Source organism: Erpetoichthys calabaricus, chromosome 5, assembly GCF_900747795.2.
Source record: "Erpetoichthys calabaricus chromosome 5, fErpCal1.3, whole genome shotgun sequence".
Lineage (NCBI taxonomy): Eukaryota > Metazoa > Chordata > Cladistia > Polypteriformes > Polypteridae > Erpetoichthys > Erpetoichthys calabaricus.
Genome location: NC_041398.2, coordinates 155,398,528 through 155,424,575, shown reverse-complemented (window position 1 = coordinate 155,424,575; position 26,048 = coordinate 155,398,528). Strand labels below are relative to the sequence as shown.

The window sequence follows — 26,048 nt, the reverse complement described above, 5'->3', positions numbered from 1 at the left end:
GGATAAAGTACTACGACCTCATAACTCATATAAGTGAGCCTACCTGGATGACGTTGTCATCTATTCCAGCACATGGAAGGAGGAACGGTATTGCGGACACTGGGTTAGGCTGGATTTTTCATGAATCCAAAGAAATGCTTCTTTGGCTTAAACAAAGCCAAATATTTGGGCTACCTGGTGGGTCAGGGTACTGTGAAGCAACAGTGTTCTAAAACAGATGCCACTTTGAGATGGCCCTATCTGCGAACCAAGAAGCAGGGGTACTACCACCGGTTTGTGCCTCAATTCTCAGAGAGAGCAGTGCCCTTGACAGACAACAAAAAAGAGGGCCCCAAACCATGTGGTATGGTCTCATAAGACAGAGGCTACATTTAGTGACCTAAAACAGGCCCTTACATCAGCACCCATTATAAGACACCTAACCTGGAAGCTCTGCTGAGCCAGAACACTGATGGTGTTGGACACCCCATTATGTTCCCAAGTCAGAAACTGTTGGAACGAGAGACCAGGTATGCCATGGTGGAGCAGAAGGCGAAGGCCTTGACAATCAAACGGGCGATTACACAGCTGAGGTACTACCTCTTGGGTCAGGAGTTCGCCCTTGTCACAGATCATGCACCCTTACAGTGGATGGCCTTACACAAGGAGACAAACCCACGGGTCACCAGGTAGTTTCTTGACCTGCAGCCTTACAGGTTTTTGCTCGTCCATCACTGAGGTTCTCTTCACACCAACGGCGATGCTCTTTCTTGTGTTCACAACCTCTCGGTAAGGAACGCCCGACCCGATGGGTCTGGGCTTCTTGTTACACACATGCGCATGGGAGGCAGCTAAAGGGTCTAAATCAGAGTAATTCAACGCCAAACCAGGGAGTGGAGGAGGGAGTTGACCTTTTTGCTCACTTTTTGTTCACGGGAAATCCTGCCTGGCCCTGATGACGTCACGCCCAGTTCCAGCCTTGTTGATGACATCACGTCAGGTCCGAGCCTATGGAAGAGGACCCTTCCACTTACGCCCTGAATGACCTCACTTCCTTTGCTGGCCTTTAAAGCTACCATATTTACTCTAACTCATCACTTCTGTTTTAAACTCCGTACTGAGCACATCAGTGTGAACAATTTATCCTTTTGCAGCCAGGAAATATTATATGGGTGGTTGCCCCAAACCTTTTTATGACTCTCGCATTTGTTTTTTGTGACACTGGATAAGTTACCCTTTTCAAAAATCTTGGCCTGAGAGCAGCAGAGTCGGTCGCAGCTGCAGAATTCCCCCGACACCATCTTTTGTGCTGGGCACTCGTTGGATGGTCCTCCTCAGTGGCGTGGGGACATGCAGACTGTAGAGAAGTCGGAGTCAGACTAGGGTAGCCCCTATGCATCCACGTGGCTTGGGCTCCTTCCAATCTACAGGTCAGATCCATGAGAGTTTTGACATCACACTGAATCATCTCATCACAGAGGTCGTTGCTTATCCCAGACAACACAGTGTCAATAGCGAGCCTTTTCAGAATACACTCAAAGGTGTCTACAAAGAACCAGCTTTGGATCAAGTGTACAAAGTCCTGCACATGTTCCCATAGGGTGATCCGGATTGATTTGCCACAGCCAGAAGTCGTGTCCCCTGGCCAAGATGCTCATAGTTGTACAAAGAACATACTCATCAAGTCTCTAGAGAGGAAGGTTTTTCATGACCTGTAGTGCCTTCCTGGTCAAAAAGGGGGCCAATATAGCACAGCCTCTCCTGTCCCAGCGCATCAATGTGGCCATGTGTTAAAAACAGAATAGGAAACAATGCGTGTTGTGTGAAGGGGTCATCTTCACAAGCACATCTCTGCGATTGATGAGGACAGGAGCGCCTGCAGTGGCCTCAACTGGCTCCAGTGGAAGAGGAACATTTTGCACCTGTTGGGGTTCCATCTGTGCAAGACTCTACTCATGGTACCACTTGTGATGTGTGGGTCACAGACTTGAAAAAAAGAGAGGAGGTGAGTCTAGGTTTCTGAAAAAAAAGCAGCTTTATTTTTGTCAGGACAAGAATATGATCAGAGTATTTATCCAAACAGGAGATGTCACTTCAGCACACACAAACACAGCAAGCACACAGTGGCATTCACGTCACCCTGCATGAGATCTTCTGATTAAAAGAACAGATAGCCTTCCTCAGAGAGAAGAAAAAAAGTGAGCACACAGCCAGGTCAGCGGCCAGTTTTAAATGTTCCCTGCATCAACCATCGGGTGAGAGATGTTATGTGAGAAGCCTGCAAACTTGCAGTTGCATCGGCAGCAGACAACCAGTCCCTGACTGCATTAACTGAGTGTTGGTGTACAGCGCAGTAGGGGGGCTGTCAGTGTCACAAAAGTCTCACTAAATATATATATATATACTAGGGGGTTTTGCCCCCTTCTCACTTTGCTCGCCAACCCCCCTATCTGCGCTACGCACCCGCCACTTCACGTCACTGCTGCTCGTGTACGTGGATTTCACTTTCACCAAACAACAAATCTAAAATCCAAGAAAACGTCTTTGTCCAAGTTTTGCAGATACATTTTTTGTAAAGTGCGATTCTTTTGGATGTATGAATTTGTATCCATTGTTGGCTGTAGAATTTCTAATACATCCAATTGTTTAACTCCTTTGATTCTATGTTGCATCACTTCTCCATGATCATAAATATAAACCTGACCGAATTGTGGTTTCTTCGAAATTAAACTTGTAGTAGCTTTAATTGTTGCGGGACCACAGATTCTCATTGCGTATGGTCCTGAATCGTGTAAATCTATGTTCTGAGCATTGAATTATGTGAACACGAACACATTATTTTAGATTCGGATATTTTGCCTGTAGTGTTTGTGGATTTCACTTTCACCAAACAACAAATCTTTTAATTCTCGCATATACGCCTCTTCATTGGGAAGAAACACTACTTTTCCCTGATGGCAACACAAATTAGATGATCTACAATTCTCTGACTTAAACTTTAAAGCTGAACAATATCTATATACTTCTGTCATATTACCTATGTCCATATATTCAATCTCTTTTCGCTGTTCCTTTATTTCAACGATTAATAATTTCCATTTGTTATTGCTCATTTGATCTTTACTATCATTTTTTTGAGACTTTCGAATTTTAGTACTTTCATAATAACCTGCTCTGCCTCTTTACGGCATCCTACTTTGTCTTCTGTTTCTGATCAGGCTTGGACCTTCTAGGTTTTCAATACCCCTTGTTCTGGGCTGATTATTATTTTCCTTATTTTCATAATTTGCACTTAGATTATTGTTGTTCTTTTTTTGAATTGTTTTCTCTCCAACGCTTTTGGGCCTCTTTTCGACCCTCTGCCCTTTTTTCTTCGCTTAGTCTTTGACGTGTCATTTTGAACATAAAAGGACTACATTTAAGGAAACAAATAGATTGTATGTCTAAAAATACTGTCCAGAAAAGCTTCTTTTAAAAAGTAAAAATTTATAGGAGCTGAGAGCACATGAACTGTGTCTGACAATACACACAAATGAGAAATGATTGAAGAGTGTGCGTCATTGTAAATGTTTGAGAGGAGGGCAGGACTTTTCAAAATCTCTTGTCTCGTGGGACTTCCAATTATCTCTCGCGGAACTTTAAATTATCTCCGAGAATGTCTCATCGCAGGATTTCCTTTTATAATAGAAACATATATATACATTTTATAAGCATTGATCACCCTTGTGTAATCCTTGAGTTAATTATTAAATTACATTATTCTCTTTCTTAAAATGAGCGCATGACAGTTACCTTAATATAAGTCTAAAGTCTGGAGACCTACCTCCTACAACAGAGAAAGGTAGGGTAGATAAAGTAAGGGGCTTGCCAAAGGCAAAACTGATAATTAATTAACCAAGTTAAACGTTTTTTTTAAATCCCACATTATTATTGCGTCCTCCTGGGTGGCTATCTTATTGACTAATAATCAATCAAAAAATCTTACAAAAGCATTATGGATTTTAAACGTCAGACCAAGTAAGGAACAGCACTTTGCTAAGGTAGATAATTCACACAATCTCCTATATATTCAGTGAAAAACTATGCAAGTGCACTTTCTCTTCTTTTTGTGTTGAAGCAAAAGAGAAGACAAGACAGCAGCTTTCCTCAGAAACAAAGTTAATATTTGTTGATTAACATCATCTGCCAACTTTTGCCTTCTTTGATAGGCTTGTGTTTTTTCCAACAAGCCAAAAGCATAGCTCTCTTTACAGACATCTTTATAAAATCAGTTTCAGTGTGTTTTTAAAATTGTCAGTCTTTTTCACAAAACTGACCATTGCATCATAAATTAAGTACTTGATTATTTTACTGTTAGTCTCTTGCGTACTCCCAGATTGTTCCATCCCATTTAGAACCATTTTTTGCTGTGTGTACAGGAATAGGCAACATTCAGCATGTATTTTCATCTTTATAAATGAATGAATAACAAAATTCTGTGTGTATGAATAGTTTAAATGCACTGGCTACTTAATAAATACATTTTCAAATGTGTTCTGTAATGAATAAAAATGTTAAATTATTACATATGTTTGGCATACTGTAATCTTGAAAATTTCACAATAACTAGGCTCAGTTTTGGATAATGTATCCAATTACATAATACCTGATCAGAGTTAAAGATATCTATTCTAGTTTGTTTCATAACAGTTTCCTCAGCACTAAAACAATTGTAAACCACTGCAGAACTGGTCTTATGAATACTATCTGATATTGCTCTAAATATGAAAATATCCAATTAATAATAAATATACAAACACTACATGACTTAGCTCCAAATATGAAAATGTCAGCTTAATAATGAATATATGAAAATGTGTGTCTATTTAACTTTAAAGGAAAAAAAAAATTTCTAATATGATGGAAATATATATAGGCAATATCCTTGTGCTGACTAAACTGAAAGTTTCAATAAAACTACTGCCTCTTAGTAGCACTGCTATTAAAATAACCTAATATAGACAAAATGTAAGGACCATGGAAACTTAATTATCTTTGTCCAGTTACTGCAACATGTTTTGTCATATATACTGTGAAACTCTTACTTTTTGTGCAATCTGATTAACCCAAGGAGAGGTGCAGTTACTGACATCTGGTCCTTTAGAATCCCAGTGTCCATCTGTCAGACATACATAGCTTGCAACACCTGAAAATAGTAGAAATAAATTAAGTATGTATACCACCTCTCTGAACTTGCAGCATTAATTTGCTTCCTATAAAGAACCTTCATAATAAAATTCATAATAAAAATGTAATTAAAACATGTATTTCAATTTAACAAACATTATGAACCTAACAGTCCAATTGTGTGTTCCAGAGGGGGAGGAAACTGTTCCTGCAGCACTGAGCAAAAAAAAATGTAAATAGTCTTAAACAGGGTACCAAGCTACTACAGGGCTCACTAATGCACATACTCACACATTGCCCAATTTGGATAAGTCAATCGATCGAACTGAAACATACCTGGGACCTCATATATAAAAAGTGTTGCGTATGCCTGTTTCCACGCTCACATCGCGATGTATAACAACTAAACTTGGCATAAAGCCACGCACATTCTCACGCCAGCTCAAACCATAGCATACGCAAGATTTTGGCTAGGTTTTGCAAACTGGTGACACCCAGCGTCAAAGCAATGCTACTGTTCCTGGGTGGCTTCCCTTTATTGTTTAGATTCACATCCCTGACGCAGCTTTATCAAATACATTGACATTAACCACATATCGTTTTTAGTTTAAGGCATCTGATTGTAATCAACCCGTAACTATATAATGGTGCACGGAATAGCCAAACTATTCTAAATAATATAGCTGGTTTAGCATTGTTACTCTCAGTGCACCACTGAATATTTTAACCCAACGTATCTGAGTGTGGAATCACAGCTATACAGCAGCTGATCAGGAAACTCTACCGCTGATTGTGTCAAGAGCGGAGAGAATTATTGGGGTACAGCTTCTAGCACATGCTGCCTCAGCCATGCGCACAGTCTATTTGAACTTCTCCCATTTGGCAAATGCTTCAGAGCCTTTCCTGCACGAACCTTACAGTTCAGAAACAGTTTCATCCCAAGGGCTGTAAACGGACTCAATCAGTCCATCAAGTGCTCCCGATAGAACTGTTTGTACTTATAAGTACAATTACCTCACTGTAAACCTGTATTACAATTGCAATATTGCTCAACCTGAGCCACTTATGCTTTCATATTGTATATTTTTCATTTTTTATTGTATTTTTATTATTATTATTATTATTATTGTTGTTGTTGTTATTTTACCATTTTATAGGAAAAAACGTTTATGGAGGATTTGCATATTGAATCTCATTGCACCATACAATTACAAAAAGGGAATTAAATTCAATTCAATAGAAGGGAGAGCATATTTACAGATGACAACTGGTTTCTAAGTTGATTTACATTTCCAGGTGCTATCTTCTTGGAGCTCTTGACATCATTTTTCAGATGAAATGCAGTAAAGTATATATATTACATTATACAGATATATTTTAACTTCATTTAAATAATGTATAGTTATTAAACGTGTGGACACAGTGGACAGGGAGGATTGCTTCTGCCTCGCACTGTATGCGTCCTGGGACTGGCGCGACCCTGGATGGATAGATGGCTGGAATAATTAAACATGTACTACGAGGTTATTTCAATGTTCCTTAAAAGTTTTGAAGAATCAGCATTCTAAGCTTATAGATGGCTTGACATTTATTAAAGAGCTGACTGTGTGGCAGTTGGTTACAGGAATTGGGGGTTAGTACGTTTGAAAGAGACAGTACTGCTTCAATAAATGATTTCATTGAGGGTCACGCACAGCACAGCAATTAACTTGCAGGAGGCAGGAACAATCTCTGGATGGGGAGCCAGCTCATTGCTACCATTGTGCCACTGTGGCCCCATGTTTAATACATGCTTTAATTCACTACATCATGAAAATGATATCAAGTATACATCTTAATATTTAAATTGTTCAGAGAGCTGTAATATTATGAATGTAATGTATTTTTTGTCCTGTTGGTGTAAGAGAAGGCCTGTTTAAGAAGCAAGTAGTGATTCACACACACAGAGTACATAGAAGAACACACAGAATATGAAGCATTTAACATGCTACTTTAGCTATAATGGGATTTGAGAAACTAGTAAATTAAAAGATTTTAATATTAAGTTTATGATGTTCTACTTTAATGGCAAAATAAACTACGTGATTAAAGTGGAAATTTCGAGATTAAAGTTGACGTTTCAAAGTTTTTTTTTCCACTGTGTCCCTATATTTTTTTCTTTTCCCTGAAACCAAATAAGCTTCCATATGACACTCAGACGGTGGGCTACGACTCGCTTTTTCACTGGAACTTTAATATCTGACAACTTTTTTTATTTCGGGCACTGTGTGACTTTCTGAACTTGAACTTTTGATTAACTTCCTTTTGTTGTTTATACAACTGCTTTAACCAACAAACAGTAAGTTTTTTTATTGCCTCCACTTGACATTCGCTGATATTCTTCTTTTTTCCCCATGCTTTTGCTGTTGTCTTTTCACAGAACGCTGTACTTAAAGGAACATTTATATTGATTTGCATATTCAAAGTGGTGTAATTCTGGGAGGAGTCTGGGAGGAGAGGCAGGTGTGTGTACAAGCATTACATTTCACACAGACCGTGATTTATGTAGCAGAAGCGTGTGAAAGTTGGCTTACGCACGGTTTTGAGAATCACATTTCGACTGTTGTCCGTATGCCATGTTTTAGTGTGAATTCTACGCACAATGTTATGCATGAGGCCCCTGGTTATGTATAAGAAAAACCAAAAGGAAAACTCATGCAGACACGTGGAGAAGGTGTAAAGACTCGGGAATGGGATTCAAACCCATACATCAGATCACTGAGGCTGCAGCACTATCAACTGCACCACCATGCTTCCTCACCTCAAATCAAAAATAGATCAAATTCAAATGAACTACTTATGCAAAGCATCTTGTTGAAACTGATTTTTTATTTTAAGTTTAACACTAGAATTACCAGAGCCTACGAAAAAACTCGTAGATCCGTCCCACCTTAAATCGCTTCATAAATCCGTTCACACCTCTCCACCAGCGTCCTTTGTCCTCTAAATGTGCAGATAAAGACAAGCTGCAAACAGCCGACTATTCCATCCCCCCACCGACTTAGAACGTGTACGAACTTCTCCCAGCTCATGCCTTGATTGATTATCTGGGAGTGAAGTGGAGTTTTAGAGTGGAAATAATAGATCGTTATTTGGAACACACGCATTTCATGTGTGTTCCGTTTTCTACAGTAATCTGTGTAAACACATTTTCAAAACAGAAACGTTTTTTATATTCTGGTAGTAAATTACAAAATGTAGGCATAAACTATAAAATGTATGAAGCCTGAAGTCCAAATATCAAAGAAACACTTTCACGAAAGGTACAAATATAACAGAACAAGTGCACTTTTATTCAAAAATATAACTGCAGAAAAAAAAAGCCGCCTTAGTGTGCGACATTGACATTCATTTACTATGACCACCCCATGGTGCAATAGTATCAGTTGCTGAGTGGGAATCAAAAGGTCATGAGTTCAATCCTGCTCGATTCCCTCTTGAGAAGTGAACTGCTCTTATTTTTACTATTTTAGAATAAAATGATACATTTGATTTCAGTCTGTAACAGCCGGTGTAATTTATGATATTTGTAAAAGTTAGCTTTGTTTTTGTTTTTTTTTGCGTTCAGGATCCTTCCCTACCCCATTTGACACTGCTGTTTTCACATAAAGATGCGCTATAGCTCTGCAGTGTATCACGATACATACGATCGCGTGTTTTTTTTCCCCCAATCTTGCCAGTCCCCACATGTTGCTGTATGCTGTTTCTTTTGTACTCCAGGACATGCAGAGGAAAGCATAGTAAAGAGCAGCAACTTCAGCACTATATGCAATCATCAGACACTCCCCATCTGACACTGCTGTTTTCACATAAAGACGCGCTATAGCTCACCCAAGGAGCGCCCTTCCTACATTTACGACATGTGCACTTGTGTTGCAGTGTACACACCTCTCTGTGCTATGGTTCCTATTACACTGAACAAGCACCTGTAATTTGCAGCTCTATTCATTATCTCAAAACAAATATATGTGACGTTTTGAAGAAATTATTTTATGACGCGAATAGTACCAATCAGAAAACATTGTCGAAGTAATGCAATATTATTTGAAAATGAACAGCGTCAGATTGGGTGTGATTTATACTGGCGCTGTTACTTAGAGTCAGATCAGAAGCTGAATAAGCTCCTGTTCTGACTTTAAGTAAAAAAGCATCAATTAATCAAAAGAAATAACCGCGATCGACATTTTAAACTTAACGATTTACAGTGCATACCAATTTATAAGTTTTATGTCCGTTTGAGGCTACAAAGAAAAAAAAAACGCTTCCTCCACAGCAGGGAATTGAACTCAGGTCTCTACAGCACAGCAGGGCTGCCCTGCTCTGAGTCAGCAGATCTCAGCGTTACACCACAGAGAGTGTTGTTACAGCCTTGAACCGTTTGTGAAAGTGTTAATTTGATGTTTGGCCATCAGGCTTCACACATTCTATAGTTTATGCCTACATTTTGTAACATTTATTACTAAAATATGAAAAAGTTTCTGTTTTAACAATGTGTTTACACAGATTACTGTAGAAACGGAACACACATGAAATGCGTGTGTTCCAAATAGCGATCTATTATTTACACTCTAAAACTCCAGCAGTTCAGTCACTCCCAGATAATCAAACAAGGCATGAGCTGGGAAAACTTAGTGAACGCTTTGCCATGGTGGGGGATGGAATAGCCGGCTTTTTGCTGCTCATCTTAATTGGCACATTTAGAAGACAAAAGAGAGGTGAGAATGGTTTTAAGGTGGGCCGGGTCTACGAGTTTTTTCATAGACTCTGGTAATTCTAGTGTTAAGGGCCAATATTAGGATTTAGTATTTCATTGTATAGATAGTTCTTGATAGACAGCTACTATTGTATCTATGTTTAATCCTTGTACTACCTGTAAATATTCACTAGCTACCCATCACATCATGTTTACAGCTCTAACGGGGTTCATCTGCAACAATATACTGCCAAAAATAGGCAAACATAGTTTAATATAATTTTATTATTATCATTTATTTGCTTAAAACATATAGGGACAGGATACAGTAAAGTGTCGTTTTTTTACATGCTCATCTTAAGTGCTGTTTTTCTAAACAGTGACTGAACAAAATATGCCTTTTTCAGAATTTACTTGTATCTCTGTATGATCATTAAAGCTGTGTTTCCATCTTGTTGCTACTTTGTGTAGGCTTGTGTAGGCTGTGTAGTACTTATGTAGGCATTTACAAGTTCAGAGAGGTAAGAGATAAAAAAAAGAAATGCTGCATGCTTATCATTACAGCAAGCCCTTGAAAGAGCCCGTCATTGATAGTTGTTGAGGAGTAAGAGAGAGACTGAGAGGCACGCAGCAGGGAGGCAATCAATGAACAACAGACTGAGGAAGAGCACAGTTATACTTCTGATGCCATCAGATCATGAATGGTCTGGGCAGGGAATTGTACAGAGGCAGAGATTGGACGAGGAGGAGAAAGTTGAATGTGAAAAACCAGTGCAAGCCTCAACACCTGAAACCATCTTCTTACACAAGCAAAAGTGGACATAAAACACAGAAGGTGCCACATATACTTAGTATCACCAGAGTGAAAAACAGCTGATTGCTGCAGAATATGCCAGGAGCACCATCACAAAAACATATGTGAGGTCTGGGATTGTTGTGCTGAGTAGCAGATTATAATTGTGTAATTATGTATAAATAACAAAAGATAAAAGTAATTATGTGTTAAAAATTAATTTAGAAAGAAGTAAAGTGTTTTGGGAAGAGGTTTAAATAAAAGTTTGGACAATTATGATTATTTGTTGGTTGAATCAAATATATAAGTATGCCGGGACTCTAAAGACCCTAGGTATGTAATAGTGTTTGCTGAATGTCCCAAATTACTCATAATAATTTATATGATGAGGTGTGAATTGTATTTGCATTTTCTAATTACTAGTTTATTGTTTCCATCTCTTCATATGCAATTCATTCAATTTCATTCACTCTTGGCCCAAAATGATAAACCAGATTTTGAATAGTTGTTTTTCCTGAAAAATGTAGTTTGGTTTTCTGAACGAACCAATTTTATTAACAGGATAGGTAACAGACCATTTATTAAAGTGTTATTTTTGGGTCAGATAAGATCTGCTTTTCTACAATTGAATAGAACTAGGATAATTACTTGTCTCTGACATTCATAATAACAAGTTGTTAGGAAGTCACTGAATAGCTTAGATTCCACAGATTAACATTTTTTTATAGTGAACTAATAATATTACATTCCTTTTTGGCCTCATTACACAATCAAAAATTGAGCTTCTCTTTCTCGCCAGAACATGGCCTTCTAATTACTACTTTCAACTTGTCGTCTCTACATGACTAAAATTTTATGGACATGCTTTCCCTGACTGACTGGGGTTGAGCTGCTGTGATTATCCAAGCTCACACTTGTCTTTAGTACAAAGTTGCTTTTCATTTCATTCAGCATCTAAATAAAAGCTCTCTGTGTGAAAATTTCCAGTGTTCATTCTGACTAGGCATGGAAATTTTGTGCAGTTTCAATTCTGCCCAGAAGCTATAGGATACCCAGCCTGATCATGTCTGTAGTACTGGTCTTTATACTTGCTGTTTTTTTACATTATACTAAACACACTCTTAAAACATTTCAAGATCAATGCTGAGTAGCTAAGTATCTTCATAACATCTCTTATTTTTTGTATTTTCTAAAGTTTATATATGCATTAAGGAATAAAAAAAGAAAGAAATATTTTTTGAGTTGTAACATCACAAATATGCAGTCATTGGTGAGCATGCACATACCTATGGTACCTGAAGGACATGGTTGTTTAGCAATCTGTCCCTGAAGTGTTTTTGGCCAAGAGATGTCAGAGTCTACCACTGGTTCACAATACTCTACACCAGTATTTGGAAGCTGTGATGAAACATCAGGCCTTGTTGAAAGATCTAAAATGCCTTCCACTGTAAGCATTACAGTGGTTGTACTCTTCATACGATGCCCAACAGTTGTAACTGGTATTCTGCTAGAGCTTACTGTAGTAGATCTTGTTGTAGTCCTTGAAGTTGTTGTATCAACATAAATCAGTATAGAGGAGGAAGACTCTGAAAAATAACAACAAAGAAATGTAACTATTTTTAAAAAAAATATCATGAAACAACATATACACACAAAGTATATTCTTAAAAGAGTTTTCATAATATTCACAGTGCAGCTTTAAACAGCACAGAAAAACAAAATATTGTATAAGAACAACATTAAATTAAATGTTTAAGGGTATTTCAGCATTTTTCTAACAGTTAGTCAGATATTGTACTGAAACTCCAAACATGTATGCATACTATTGCCACAACCATAAACATAGCAGCTTTTAGTATGTCCTGTGCAATGTTAAATTGCGTACATTTGCTGCCACTCCCAACACCATATAAACTAGATAGCTGACTAAACTTTGACATTTCAACTGTGCAAGTGCTAAAAACCCGTAAAATGAATAGAATCATAACTCTTTATAAAAAATAGAAAGAATTCTAAAAACATGCGAAGTAATAGAATACTTCTGACATTTAATGTTATCCATTAGCATATCTATATATTGAATCTTCTTTTCAGTTACATAATTATAGTGAGCTAGGATCAGATCCTATCTCAGGGACCTGAAGTGCAAGTTGAAACCTGTCTGTTGTAAGGCAACCCCTTGGGCATTGTCACTCTTGCTTAGACCAGGTTAATATGGAGGTGCCCATCAACCTACTCTTCATATTACTGATGGGGCAGAAGCAATCAGACAAACTCAACAGACACCTGAGGAAAATGTGCAAAAGCCACACACAGTGACCTGTCTGTGATTCAAACTCAAATTTGTGGGACAGCAGTACTATTCTACCAAGCCAGCATTGTACACATTAAATAATTTAAAGAAAAAAGAATAAAAAAACAGACTTATTTCCATATCGGATTCAAACTAGCAGAATCCTATGGTGACTGTCTTCCACTTTATACTCTACTATGTAGGCATTTAAAGAATGCCCCAAATCCCATACTCTTATCACACAGTCAAGACTGACTGCTGTTGCAGTTCACTACTTTCCTCTTTTACTTTTGAAACCCCATATGATAGCAGTTCTGCATTATACATTTGATTTAAACTGTTTCTTAACTTTTATCAACAAAAACATACGTACATAGCCAAGTTGTAAAGTGTGGAAGCACTTTGAGTAGTAAGTAAGTGCTATATAAATGTGAAGAATTATTATTTATTATTACTTTAGACTCACATTATTGCAGAGCTTATTACACTTTGTACTTCAGATAATTATCAAAACATTCAGGTAATTCTATAACAAAGACCAAACAATTCATGGACATGGTGCATTTACAGTAGCCAAGCAACAGGCTGTTTCAGCATAAAAATAAAGCAACTTTGTAAAGGTTTACATTTTTAAAAATTACAATAAAAGTCCTTCAAGAAAGGAGTTACTTTCATTTAAATATCTTAAAGATATTTTACAAACAATTATCAACAATAATAACCTACATTATAATTCTAATAAAAGGACATACACGTAAAAATAAAAAATAAGCTAAACAAAAAGAAAAAGTTAAACACACAAGGTAACAGCTATTTATTATCAATGTCCTTCAAGAAATTCTCTCTTTCAATGCAAAATAATTATTTTATAGATTTAATATGACGCTAGATATTCATGAAATATATTAAGTTTAAAACCAACATATCTTCATTAATTACGACAGAAATCCAGCACAAGGGTCTTATTTAGAAAATTTTGTGTGGATTCAAGTCCGAAAATGTATATAAGCCAAAAATCAGGAAAATGCACTCAGAAAAAATGTGGAACTGTAAAACGTGGTGTATACACATTTCTGCAGCATTAACTTTTATAAATAATATCATCTTGAATATGTGTGTACATGAACACACCTTGATCCCCTCTCGGTTGCCATCCTGAAACAACCATAATGTATGTAGACCATGCTAATAAACCTTGTATAAATGCAAACCTGATGCTGAAAAACTTCATTACTTGACACATCGAATCCTATGCTGCATTACACAACTGAGCGTGTAAGTACATGCATGTCATTGTAGCACCTATGTTCTGCATTCGGAGATTGGTAAAAGGCGCCAACATCTAAATGGGTACCCATTATCATCTGCCTCTTTTAATGACATGATTGCTATTACAATGAATAGTATAGCCCATTTCAAAACTGAAGGATCAACCAATTACTTTACCAATATGCCAGCCATCATGTACAGTATCATCATTTCTGCGCGAGCTACCTTGCTCTGAAATTAACTGAATCATGGGTTGACCCAGGCTACTGAGCCATGTTTATCAGTCTCATCTTGCCATCACAGATAACTTGTGTGTTAATGGAAATGCTACTGCTTAAGGTTAATAAAATCAGCTTTATTCTTGCTTGGTGCCCTTATTGCAAAATAAGTACAATAAAGTGGTCCAATTATGTTAGGAGAACTAGACAATGCTGCAAATTGTCTTTTTATGTTGGCAAATACACATATGTTTTATTTATGTGCACCCATACCATATGAAGACTGAGTACAGTGCCTCATTAGTCGGTTAATGTTACTTCCAGCACAGTGGGCATGATGGAGTAAAGCTTGGCTAAAATATTCCTGACCTGTCAGCCTGTTCCCTTAAAAATGACAACAGGTAGTCTATATAGACTGACAAAAAAAAAAGTTCTTCAGTGCAAATATATAAAATTGACCTCTTCTGGTCAATCAGAATCTACCTTCTGATGACATAATTTCCTCTTCCAGTCATCAGAATTTCATGCTGCTACCATCGTCTCATCCTTAATCTAACATCTTCCTGTGAGTTTTATATATTTGCCGGCCATTTTGTAATGATCTTCAGTTCTGTTGTGAACTCGAGTCTGTGAAGACGTATTACCTGATCTCTTTGCTTTACCAAGTATGTGGGGCAGAATTGCCAAAGCATTATTCTATTTTTTTGCATGTTTTCACACTGGCTATATGTCCCAAAGCAGTTTACATACATAGGAATTATAATTGTATGATTTAAAGACCCTTACCAAAGCCTAACTTTTAACATCCTGATATAATGAATTAAATTAGAACTCGCCAACTCATGTCTTCTCTCATTAGCTGAAAGAATCCATATTATTGGGTATTATTAATATTTATTTCTTCCAAAGTTCATAACTTTTCCAGTGCATTCCAATATACAACAATATATGCTTCCTCAAAAAGACTAAAATCAAGTAATACTATTGTTCATTTGTCATACAAAGAGTAAAAAAAAACTTCTCCAGTAAAATGGTACATGTTACTACCTTTTAGTTCTGCCTATAGGTTTTGAATATATGTACAACTATCTGTGTTGGCCAGCTTCACCATGGAAATTTTTTAACACAATGGGCTTCAGTTATAGTGCCGTTGGTTAATCAGGTTTATCAAAAGTAATACATGACTACCGTAACTAAATGCATTTCTTATGCAATATTTGTATTTTTTAACCAAAGGCTAATATTATTAAACATTACAATAATCTACAAAGTCCCTAAAGTCCTACTGTATGCCACACTACTTGGTAGCTTATTCCATGTGTCCTTGGACTTGTACTCTACACATCATGCTATATAACCTAACATTCTGTTAGCCTTTTTAATGGATTCTAAACACTGTCTGGAAGTTGATAGTGTCTAGTCCACTACGACTCCTAAATCATATTCATCATTTGTATTTTTGATTTTCAGGACTCCCATTGTATATTCAAACCTAACACTTTTACTTCCTACATGTAATACTTTACATTCAGTGACATTAAATTTCATCTGCCACAAATCTGCCCAAGCCTGTATGTTATCCAATTCCCTCTGTAGTGATTCAATGGATTCCAGATTGCCAGATTGATTCTGCCAATCAATCCTATCTTGGGAACGTCTACAAAACTTAACCAGCTTGCTACTTATATTCCTTTCCAAATCATATATATAAATATGTATGTGTATATATAGCGTATATGCTCCAATAGAGGCCCCTGGCATTTATTTGGAAAACTAGTCTCAGTTCCCGGCGCTTAATAAAGACCGGCTGCAATTGGAGACTGGCCATTATTAACAAAAACCTTCAGAACGCAATATTTTTTCACACGTGTTAGTACAGGTAGGTACACAAAAATATCGGCTAATATTACAAACAGCTACTTTATTTGAATTCCATATGCTGCATAAGACTATTAAAGATAAATGGCAATGTCTTTCTGTACCTTTCGCTGCTATTTGTCGTCCGAATCCGCAATGACGGCTTCGTTGTTGTCCAGTTCACTATTGTCTTCCTCTTCTTCCAGGTTTGTCACGACGCTTTGAATTCTTGCCGCCGACAATTTCTCTCTTCCTTCAACCCGGCACGAAAATGAAGCAGTTTTAGAAACCGGTATATCCGTATTTCTTATATATGAAATGTGCTGACATGCACATGTATTACACACGTCTATAAACATACAGACGCTTACAATGTACGCTAGTAGGCAAATATCAAAGACCCGGCTACTGTTAGAGACCGGTACTATTTGGCCGCGTCCCCTCTGAATCCCGGCACTTATTAAAGACTGGCGACAATAAGAGACTCTGCGTTTATTGGAGCATATACGGTATGTATATATATATATATATATATATATATATAGTGTATATATACCTGTATATATAGCAGCGGTCCTACTGTTGAACCCTGTGGAATACCACTATTAATGTCAGCCAATTCTAATATGGTTCTTCGTACCATCACATTTTAATAATAATAATAATTCATTACATTTATATAGTGCTTTTCTCAGTACTCAAAACGCTATCCACACAGGGAGGAACCAAACCCACAATCTTCCACAGTCTCCTTACTGCAAAGCAGCAGCCCTACCACTGCGCCACCCGGGAAGTGAACCCACAATCTTCCACAGTCTCCTTACTGCAAAGCAGCAGCACTACCACTGCGCCACCTGTGAGGAGAATTTTTGCTTCCTGTAATTGAGCCAATTTTGCACCCATCTAGAAACAACACTTTGAACTCCTACTTCTTTTAGTTTGATGCCTAACTTCTCATTTGGCACCTTATAAATGCTTTCTGAAAGTCCACATAAATATCATATGCTCCACTTTGATCATACGCTTTTATTGCTTCCTCATAGAATTCAAGCATGTTTTACCAGGATAATATTGGCCATTTCCCAGTCCTTCAGAATTTCCCCAGTGTACAGTGATTTCCTGAAAATATTAGGTTTTATGTTTGTGTATGTACTCACTAACCTCCTTAAGAACTGGTGGATAAACATTATCTGGTCCTAGTGATTTGTTTGATTTCAGCATGTTTAAATAGTACTTCTCCCTCTACAATGTTCATATCACTCAGCACTTCCTTAGTAGTCATTTTTACAGCTGGGACCATGCTGTTACAGACAGCTTTTGAAGAATGCTTCCTCTAAGACATTTTGCCGAGAAGACATTAAGAGACACAATCAACGTCTTTTCTCCTGCCTGATAACTGATCTGTCCTGTTAGATGATGTTTCTTTATTTAATAATGATGTTAAATTTCTACCACACTACTTCCTCACATGTGAAGACTTCAGAAAAATGTGAGTTTAAAGTATCTGCTATTTCACTGTCTGCATTGTTTAATTCCGTTTATTTACTATTTATGATACAATTCACCTCCTCCTTGACTGTTCTTTTACTACTAAAATACTGAAATAATCTCTTTAGGTCATCTTTTGCCTTATCTGCTTTATTCTTTTCTAACTGCATTTTTAGCCTCTCTAATATACGTCTTAATGGTTGCCCTCGTGTTTTCATATGCCCTACGATTCACATTGGAGCTATTAGTCTTATACACCATATACAGCTGTTTTTTCCTTGTTAGCTTCTTTTTCAACTCTTTATTAACCCATTGCAGAGTTTTTTAAGCTTCCTGTTAATTTCTAATTTAGGTATGTATGTGTCCTGCATTATATATAAAATGTTTTTAAACCCGTTCCACTGTTCCTCGACTGTATCCATACTTAAAAGCCTATCCCAATCTTTCTTCCTTGAACTTTGCCGCATCTGCTCAAAATTTGCCCTGCTAAAATTAAACTTAACAGTTATATTCTTTGCATCTGCACTCTTCCCAGACACTGAGAATTGTATTATATTATGGTCACTTAACCCTATTGGTTCAATCACTTCCACACCCCCAATTCCATCCTGATTATTACAAAATACTAAATATAGACAGGCTTCCCCCAGGGTTGGTGCTTTAACATAGTGTGTTAATAAGCAGTCACTGATTACTTTTAAATCTCTTGCTCTTGTGCTTTGTTTGCAAGGTTACCCCAATTAATATTTGGGTATTCCCCCATGACTACAATATCATTCTGTAAACTTAACTTTTTAATATTATTAAAAAGATGTGCAATGAAATTACTGCATTTCTCTGATGCTTTCCAGAGAAATGTCCTCATTAAGATGGGGCTCATTGTCTAATTGAATAGGACTTACATTGAAATTCTGTTGGACATAAACAGCAATCCCTACTCCTTTTCTGTTCTGTCCTTCCTAAAAAATGAGTATCCCTCTGTGTTATTCTCACCTCCGTCTTTGTTATTTATATAGGTTTCTGTTATTGCTGTAATATCATAATTATTGCTGTAATATCATAATTATGCTCTGCTACATACAACTCCAACTCTTTTTATTTTTGATACTTTGAGCATTAAGGCAATCTACTTTTAATGTGTTACCCTTTTTACTTTTGCATTTAAACATAGAAATAAAAATTATATTTCAGTGCATTATTATTTTTACACTATTTTTTGTTCCTTCGTGTACAGTTCTAAACCTGGCCTGTTCTGAACTCCCTACACTAGTTTAAACAGTCCTCAACTAAGCTACTCATACACCTTCCAAACACATTGGTGAATTCCAATTCAGATGTAACCTGTCGCAGCAGACAGGTTAGGGTGATAAAGGATAAAGATGGAAACATACTCACAAGCAAGGAGATGGAAAGCAGATGGAAAGAGTACTTTGAGAGACTGATGAGTGAAGAGAATGAGAGGGAGAGAAGGTTGGATGATGTGGAGATAGTGAATCAGGAAGTGCAATGGATTAGCAAGGAGGAAGTAAGGACATCTATGAAGAGGATGAAAAATGGAAAGGCAGAAGGTCCAGATGACATACCTGTGGAAGCATAGAGGTGTTTAGGAGAGATGGCAATGGAGGTTTTAACCAGATTGTTTAATGGAATCTTGGAAAGTGAGAGGATGACTGAGGAGTGGAGCAGAAGTGTACTGGTACCGATATTTAAGAATAAGGGGGGCATGCAGGACTGCAGTAACTATAGGGGGATAAAATTGATGAGCCACAGCATGAAGTTATGGGAAAGAGTAGTGAAATGACAATGGCAAAAGCATGGGGGATAAAGAAGAATTTCAGCGAATACCAAGTAGAGTCAAGGAAAAACATACTATTTGTTGGTTTAAGCAGTAATATAAACAACAAAAAGAAGTTTATCGAGTAACAGAGTGGCAGAGAAACTCGAAAGTTCAAGTTCAGAAAGTTGTAAAGTGCCTGAAATAAATAAGAAGTTGTCAGATATCAAAGTTGCAGTGAAAAGACGAGTCGTAGTCCATTGTCTGAGTGTCATATGGAAGCATATGGTATAGACAAAAGACAAACAAAATAGGGACACAGCTGAAAAAAAATGTAAAAATGTCAACTTTAATCTTGAAATTTCCACTTTAATCACGTAGGTTATTTTGTCATTAAAGTAGAACGTCATAAACTTCATCTTAAAATCGTTTAATTTACTAGTTTCTCAGAACCCATTGTAACTAAAGTAGCACATTAAATGCTTCATATTCTATGTGTTCTTTTTATGTGTGTGAATCACTACGTGCTTCTAAACAGGCTTTCTCTTTTCTGCCGACAAGACACAGAATACATTACATTCATGATATTAAAGCTATCTGAACAATTTAAATATTAAGATGTATACTTGATATCATTTTCATAATGATAGGAATTAAAGCATGTATTAAACATGGGGACACGATGCTGCAGTATTAGCAATGAGCTGGCACCCTGTCCAGAGATTGTTCCTGCCTCCTGCAAGATGCTTGCTGCACTGTGCATAAACCTTGATGAAATAATTTATTGCAGCAGTATTGTCTCTCTCAAACGTACTAACCTCCTATTCCTGTCCTTCCATTTCTTTCTCCAAGTAACCACACGCCACACGATCAGCACTGTAATAGATGCCAAGCCATCTGTATTCTTCACAACTTTTAAGGAACACTGAAATATCTTCATAGTACATGTTTAATGATTCCATCCATCTATCTGTCCAGGGTTGTGCCAGTCTCAGCAAGCATACAGCACGAGGCAGGAATAATCCCTGAACATGGCACCAGCTCATTGCTACCGCTGTCCATCGTGTCCTCACATATTTAATTATTAACAAAATATACATAATTTAAATGAAGTTTAAAATGTATCTGTATAATGTAATAAACATACTTTACAGCATTTCATCTTAAAAATGATATCAAGAGATCCAAGAAGATAGCGTTTGGAAATCTAAATCGACTTAAAAGCCAGTCGTCATCATATGTAAATACATATAAAGTGGCTCAGGTTGTGCAATATTATAACTGTAGTGCAAGTTTACAGTGAGGTTATTGTACTTACAAGTACAAACAGTTCTACCAGCAACACTTGATGGACTGATTGAGTGCATTTAGAGGTCTTAGAATGAAACTGTTTCTGAAGTGCAAGGTCATTTCAGGAAAGGCTCTGAAGCGTTTGCCTAACTGTATGGGTGAAGTTCACATAGAATGTACGCATGGCCAAGGCAGCGTGTGCTAGATGCATATCCCGATAATCCTCTTTCCGATCAGCTGCTCTAGAGCTGTGATTCCAGTGGGTTAAATACTCAATGGTGCACTAAGAATAACAGCGCTAAAGCAGCTATAGTATTTGGAATAGTTTGGCCATTCTGTGCACCATTATATGGTTACGGGTTGATTACAATCAGATGCCTTAAACTAATAAACGATATGCTGTTAATTTAAATGTATTTGATAAAGCTGTGTCAGGGATGTGAATCTAAAAATTAAGGGAAACCACACAGGAACAGTAGCTGGGTGCTGCCAGTTTGCAAGCCGAGCAGATTATTTGCGTTTGCAAGGAACTAAGCTGGCATGAAAATGTGCGTGGCTTTATGCCAAGTTTAGTTTTTATACATTGCAATGTGAGCGTGAAAACGGGAGTACACAACTTTTTTGTGCATATGCACCGTTTATACATGAGGCCCCTGGTTCTAACATAAAAAATGTACTGTATTCCACTTCCTGTTCCATCCAGGAGCCTCTTGAACCCGGATCGTCAATAGATGTAACCAAGTTGAGCCAGGCAAATGGGGATATACATAAAGCAGCAAGGGGTTGGGTCAAAAAGTGCTCAATGCTTTTATTACAAAATCAAATCAAAAACAGTGTTCAAATCAAAGTGCTATACGTCACATTCTCCTGAAAATAAATAATCCATAAAATCCATGTGCGAATGTGGAGGTTTAAATTAAGTCAAATAAATAATCCACAAAAACAAGGTTAAAAACCCATGCAGGAAGCTGTCCTTTAAAATTCCAAATCCCTGGTGCATCCCTTTAAAACCAACATCTTCTCAGCTTACCCTATTCAGATCTCGCAGCACGGGGAGACGTCAACCAACAGGAGTAGGAAACCTTCTGTCCTGCCTGTGTCCCCACCACCCATTACATGGCATTCCTTGGGGCACTGCTCAGAATCCACTCCTTCAGCTCCTGCTGCCATCTCTGGCTTTGTGAGGGAGTCCTCTGGTTACTCATGCTCCCTGGCTGCACAGCAGGTGCAACCTTGAGCCCTCTCTTGAGCAGCAGCCACACGCTTCATCCCCAGGGCTCCATTCCGGTCGAACTGGCTCTCTCTCACTCATGCCCTTCCATCCATTCTTTCCTTCTTTGCTTTAACCTCTGCTCTTGTCTTTTCATTCCTCCATTCTGCCCCATGCATGTTCCTTATATTTTCTTAAGTGGGCAATAATGAGGCACCTGACTGATCTGCCCACTTTGCATGTGTGTGCACACTATCAATCAAACAATCCTGGAGTGAAGCATGTTTGGATACCTGCACCCAATTCGAGGCTGCACTTCGAGGCACAATTATTTATTTACAAAGTAGCCCTGTGCCATGGACCACTCTTCACATGTATATTTGACCAATGTTTCTTAGTTTATAATGTGGTAATGTCCAACTATGTTTTATTTTTACATATTATCTAACCTATATGAGTTTAATGTATGTTGCTTTATGTCTGTCCAGAAATGCCCTACGTACACTGGAACATGCTAAGAACACACAGTATTCATGACCTAAAATAACAAATACTCCAAACAATCTTTGATATTTCATAATCACTTACTTAAATGCAGTTAAAACAACAACCCCAAAGCACCGTCAGTGTCTGAATGGATGTTGTTATATATATAACCCCTCGTAATGGGAGGCTTTGCAGAAAAATGGCTCAAATTATATTTTTGGTATACCTCTTAAATGAAAGCTTCAATAACATCATGATAACTTTATTTCAAATCCATTGTGGTGGTGTACAGAGCTAAAATGATGAAAATTGTGCTACTGTACAAATACTTGACTGAACTTTGTTAAACAGAACAGTTTACAATACAATACAGTAGAGTTTATTTTTGTATAGCCCAAAATCACACAGGAAGTGCCGCAATGGGCTTTAACAGGCCCTGCCTCTTGACAGCCCCCCAGCCTTGACTCTCTACCTGCCCGATTTTCCTCATCTTGCACCCTCCTCCATGCCGGAAAAAATATTGCTCAATTTCGAGGACTTAAACACCATCTCAGCAACATATAAAATTATTTTACAGTCCCTCCCTTTTAAAGATCCAAGAGGACACTGGGAAAAAGATCTCTTATTCAATATATCAGAAAAGGAGTGGAAAATAGCTATACAGAGAATTCACTCGACCTCCATATGCGCAAAGCATACAATTATTCAATTCAAAATTATATATCGAGTGCATCTGTCTCGCTTAAAACTGTCCAAAATGTTTCCAGGGCAAGATCCAACCTGCGAACGCTGGAATCAAGTCCCAGCCTCACTGGGTCACATGTTTTGGGCCTGCACCAAAATTAACATAATTCTGGACCAAAATTTTTAAGTGCCTCTCAGACAGCCTTCGTGTCAAAATCCCTCCTAACCCATTAACAGCTATGTTTGGTGTTCTTCCAGATGGGCTTAAAGTGGAGAAGGACAAACAAACTGTGAATGCATTCACTACACTTTTAGCACGCAGACTTATTTTGCTAAACTGGACGAATCCTAATTCTCCTCTTTTAAGTCAGTGGGAAACCGATGTTTTATATTATTTGAAACTGGAAAAAATCAAATTCTAAGTTAGAAGATCTGTACAGGATTTTTCAAAACCTGGCAGGATCTAATCAATAATATTTTAGAATAAGCTCTTAAAGCACAGAGGAAGCAATTCTGTCCACATTTTTTTCTCTTCTCCATTCATCTCTATTGCCCTATTAAACTAATCCATTTAGGTATGTTTACAAGCCTTAACACTAGAATTACCAGAGCCTACGAAAAAACTCGTAGATCCGTCCCACCTTAAATCGCTTTGCACCTCTTCATCAGTGTCTTTTGTCCTGTAAATGTGTCGATAAGCAGCAAACAGCAAGCAGCCTGCTATCACATCCCCCCACCCCGCACAGTTTTCTCAGCTCAAGTCTGTTTATCTGCGTGTCAGTTGCTTAGAGTTGTATAGAGTGAAAAGTCAAGCAAAATGACACCTTTTATAAATACAGTGATCCCTCGCTATATCGCGCTTCGCCTTTCGCGGCTTCACTCTATCGCGGATTTTATATGTAAGCATATTTAAATATATATCGCGGATTTTTTGCTGGTTCGCGGATTTCTGAGGACAATGGGTCTTTTAATTTCCGGTACATGCTTCCTCAGTTGGTTTGCCCAGTTGATTTCATACAAGGGACGCTATTGGCAAATGGCTGAGAAGCTACCCAACTTACTTTTCTCTCTCTCTCTTGCGCTGACTTTCTCTGATCCTGACGTAGGGGGTGTGAGCAGGGGGGCTGTTCGCACACCTAGATGATACGGACACTCGTCTAAAAATGCTGAAAGATTATCTTCACGTTGCTACCTTCTGTGTGCAGCTGCTTCGTGAAGCGACATGCTGCACGGTGCTTCGCATACTTAAAAGCTCAAAGGGCACGTATTGATTTTTCACTGTTTGTTTTTCTCTGTCTCTCTCTCTCTCTCTCTCTCTCTCTCCCTGCTCCTGACGAAGGGGGTGTGAGCTGCCGCCTTCAACAGCTTTGTACCGGCGGTGCTTCGCATACTTAAAAGCCAAACAGCCCTATTGATTTGTTTGCTTTCCTCTCTGTTTCTGACAGTCTGTGCTCCTGACGCGCACTCCTTTGAAGAGGAAGATATGTTTGCATTCTTTTAATTGTGAGACAGAACTGTCATCTCTGTCTTGTCATGGAGCACAGTTTAAACTTTTGAAAAAGAGACAAATGTTTGTTTGCAGTGTTTGAATAACGTTCCTGTCTCTCTACAACCTCCTGTGTTTCTGCTCAAATCTGTGACCCAAGCATGACAATATAAAAATAACCATATAAACATATGGTTTCTACTTCGCGGATTTTCTTATTTCGCGGGTGGCTCTGGAACGCAACCCCCGCGATGGAGGAGGGATTACTGTACTATATTGCTATTTGGAACACATGCATTTCATGTGTGTTCCATGTCTACAACAATATATGTAAACACATCGTTAAAACAGAAACATTTTTCATGTTTTAGTATTAATTGACAAAATGTAGACATGAAGTGTGTAATGTGTGAAGCCTGAAGTCCAAATATCAAATAAACACTTTCACAAAAGGTACAAATATAACAGAACAAGTGTGCTTCTATTCAAGAATATAACTGAAGAAAAAGAATCCGCGTTAGGGTGCGACATTGATACACATTTGCTACGACCGCTTCGGTGGAGTATTTGAGAACCCAATTTGGATAAAAACATATTACCATTGCAAGGGATATAATATCATGTGAACACAGCCAGTGTATTCATCATATAATCTGTGGAAAAACATTTTTCAGTTGAGCTATATATATTTAGGTATAGAAAAAAAAAAACAAGGACCAAGCAATTTCGTAATCTGTGAAATATATCAGTATGATACAAATACAGAGTTTGCTTTGAGAAGTGGCAAACTGTCTTTTCAGCCCAGCCATGTTAAATCTTTGAACTTTATGACTGTAAAGGAATGAAAGTTATGCATTCATAAAATGTTGTGATGAAAGGCCAACCAAGTCCTTTATTGCAGAGGATTATGAAGAATCCAAGGTGACTATATATATGCCTGATGATGCCAAACTAAAACAATTTAGTATTTTTTAAAATGAAAAACACCCCTTTGCAGAGTCAATAATGTGGAAATTTGCTGGAAACTAATCCTAGCGATCAGGTTAAGTTTTTTTGTGAAGATGAGTCACCAACATCCAACTTCTCCCTGTTCCACAGACTGCAGTGAGGGGTACTTGTATTCAGCTTCTTATTGAAAAGTAGCAAATGAATGAGTCAAATTCAGAGTGATGTTCACAAAGAAAATAGATTATAGTCTTAATTTGGGTTGCAACTGTGCATACATGAATACAATATTGAGATAATTTTAGAGTTTCACTGATTGGTTTTCTTCAGACTGGTTCCAAATGATTTAGCATTATGTTTAGCCACTGGAAAATGACC

At 37.7% G+C, this 26,048-nt stretch overlaps 1 protein-coding gene across 12 annotated transcripts in view; it reads right to left on the bottom strand.

The window, feature by feature from the left end:
* The window catches only part of adgrl3.1 (adhesion G protein-coupled receptor L3.1), a 1,303,645-nt gene that overhangs the window by 879,338 nt on the left and 398,259 nt on the right, over positions 1–26,048 (bottom strand). For all 12 annotated transcript variants that reach the window (XM_051927733.1, XM_028802158.2, XM_051927732.1 and 9 more), the window contains exons 7-8: positions 11,957–12,256; positions 5,064–5,164 (exon numbers count right to left, since the gene is read on the bottom strand). In XM_051927733.1, coding sequence (XP_051783693.1) covers positions 5,064–5,164; positions 11,957–12,256 — 401 coding nt within the window. The remainder of the gene's footprint in view (positions 1–5,063; positions 5,165–11,956; positions 12,257–26,048) is intronic.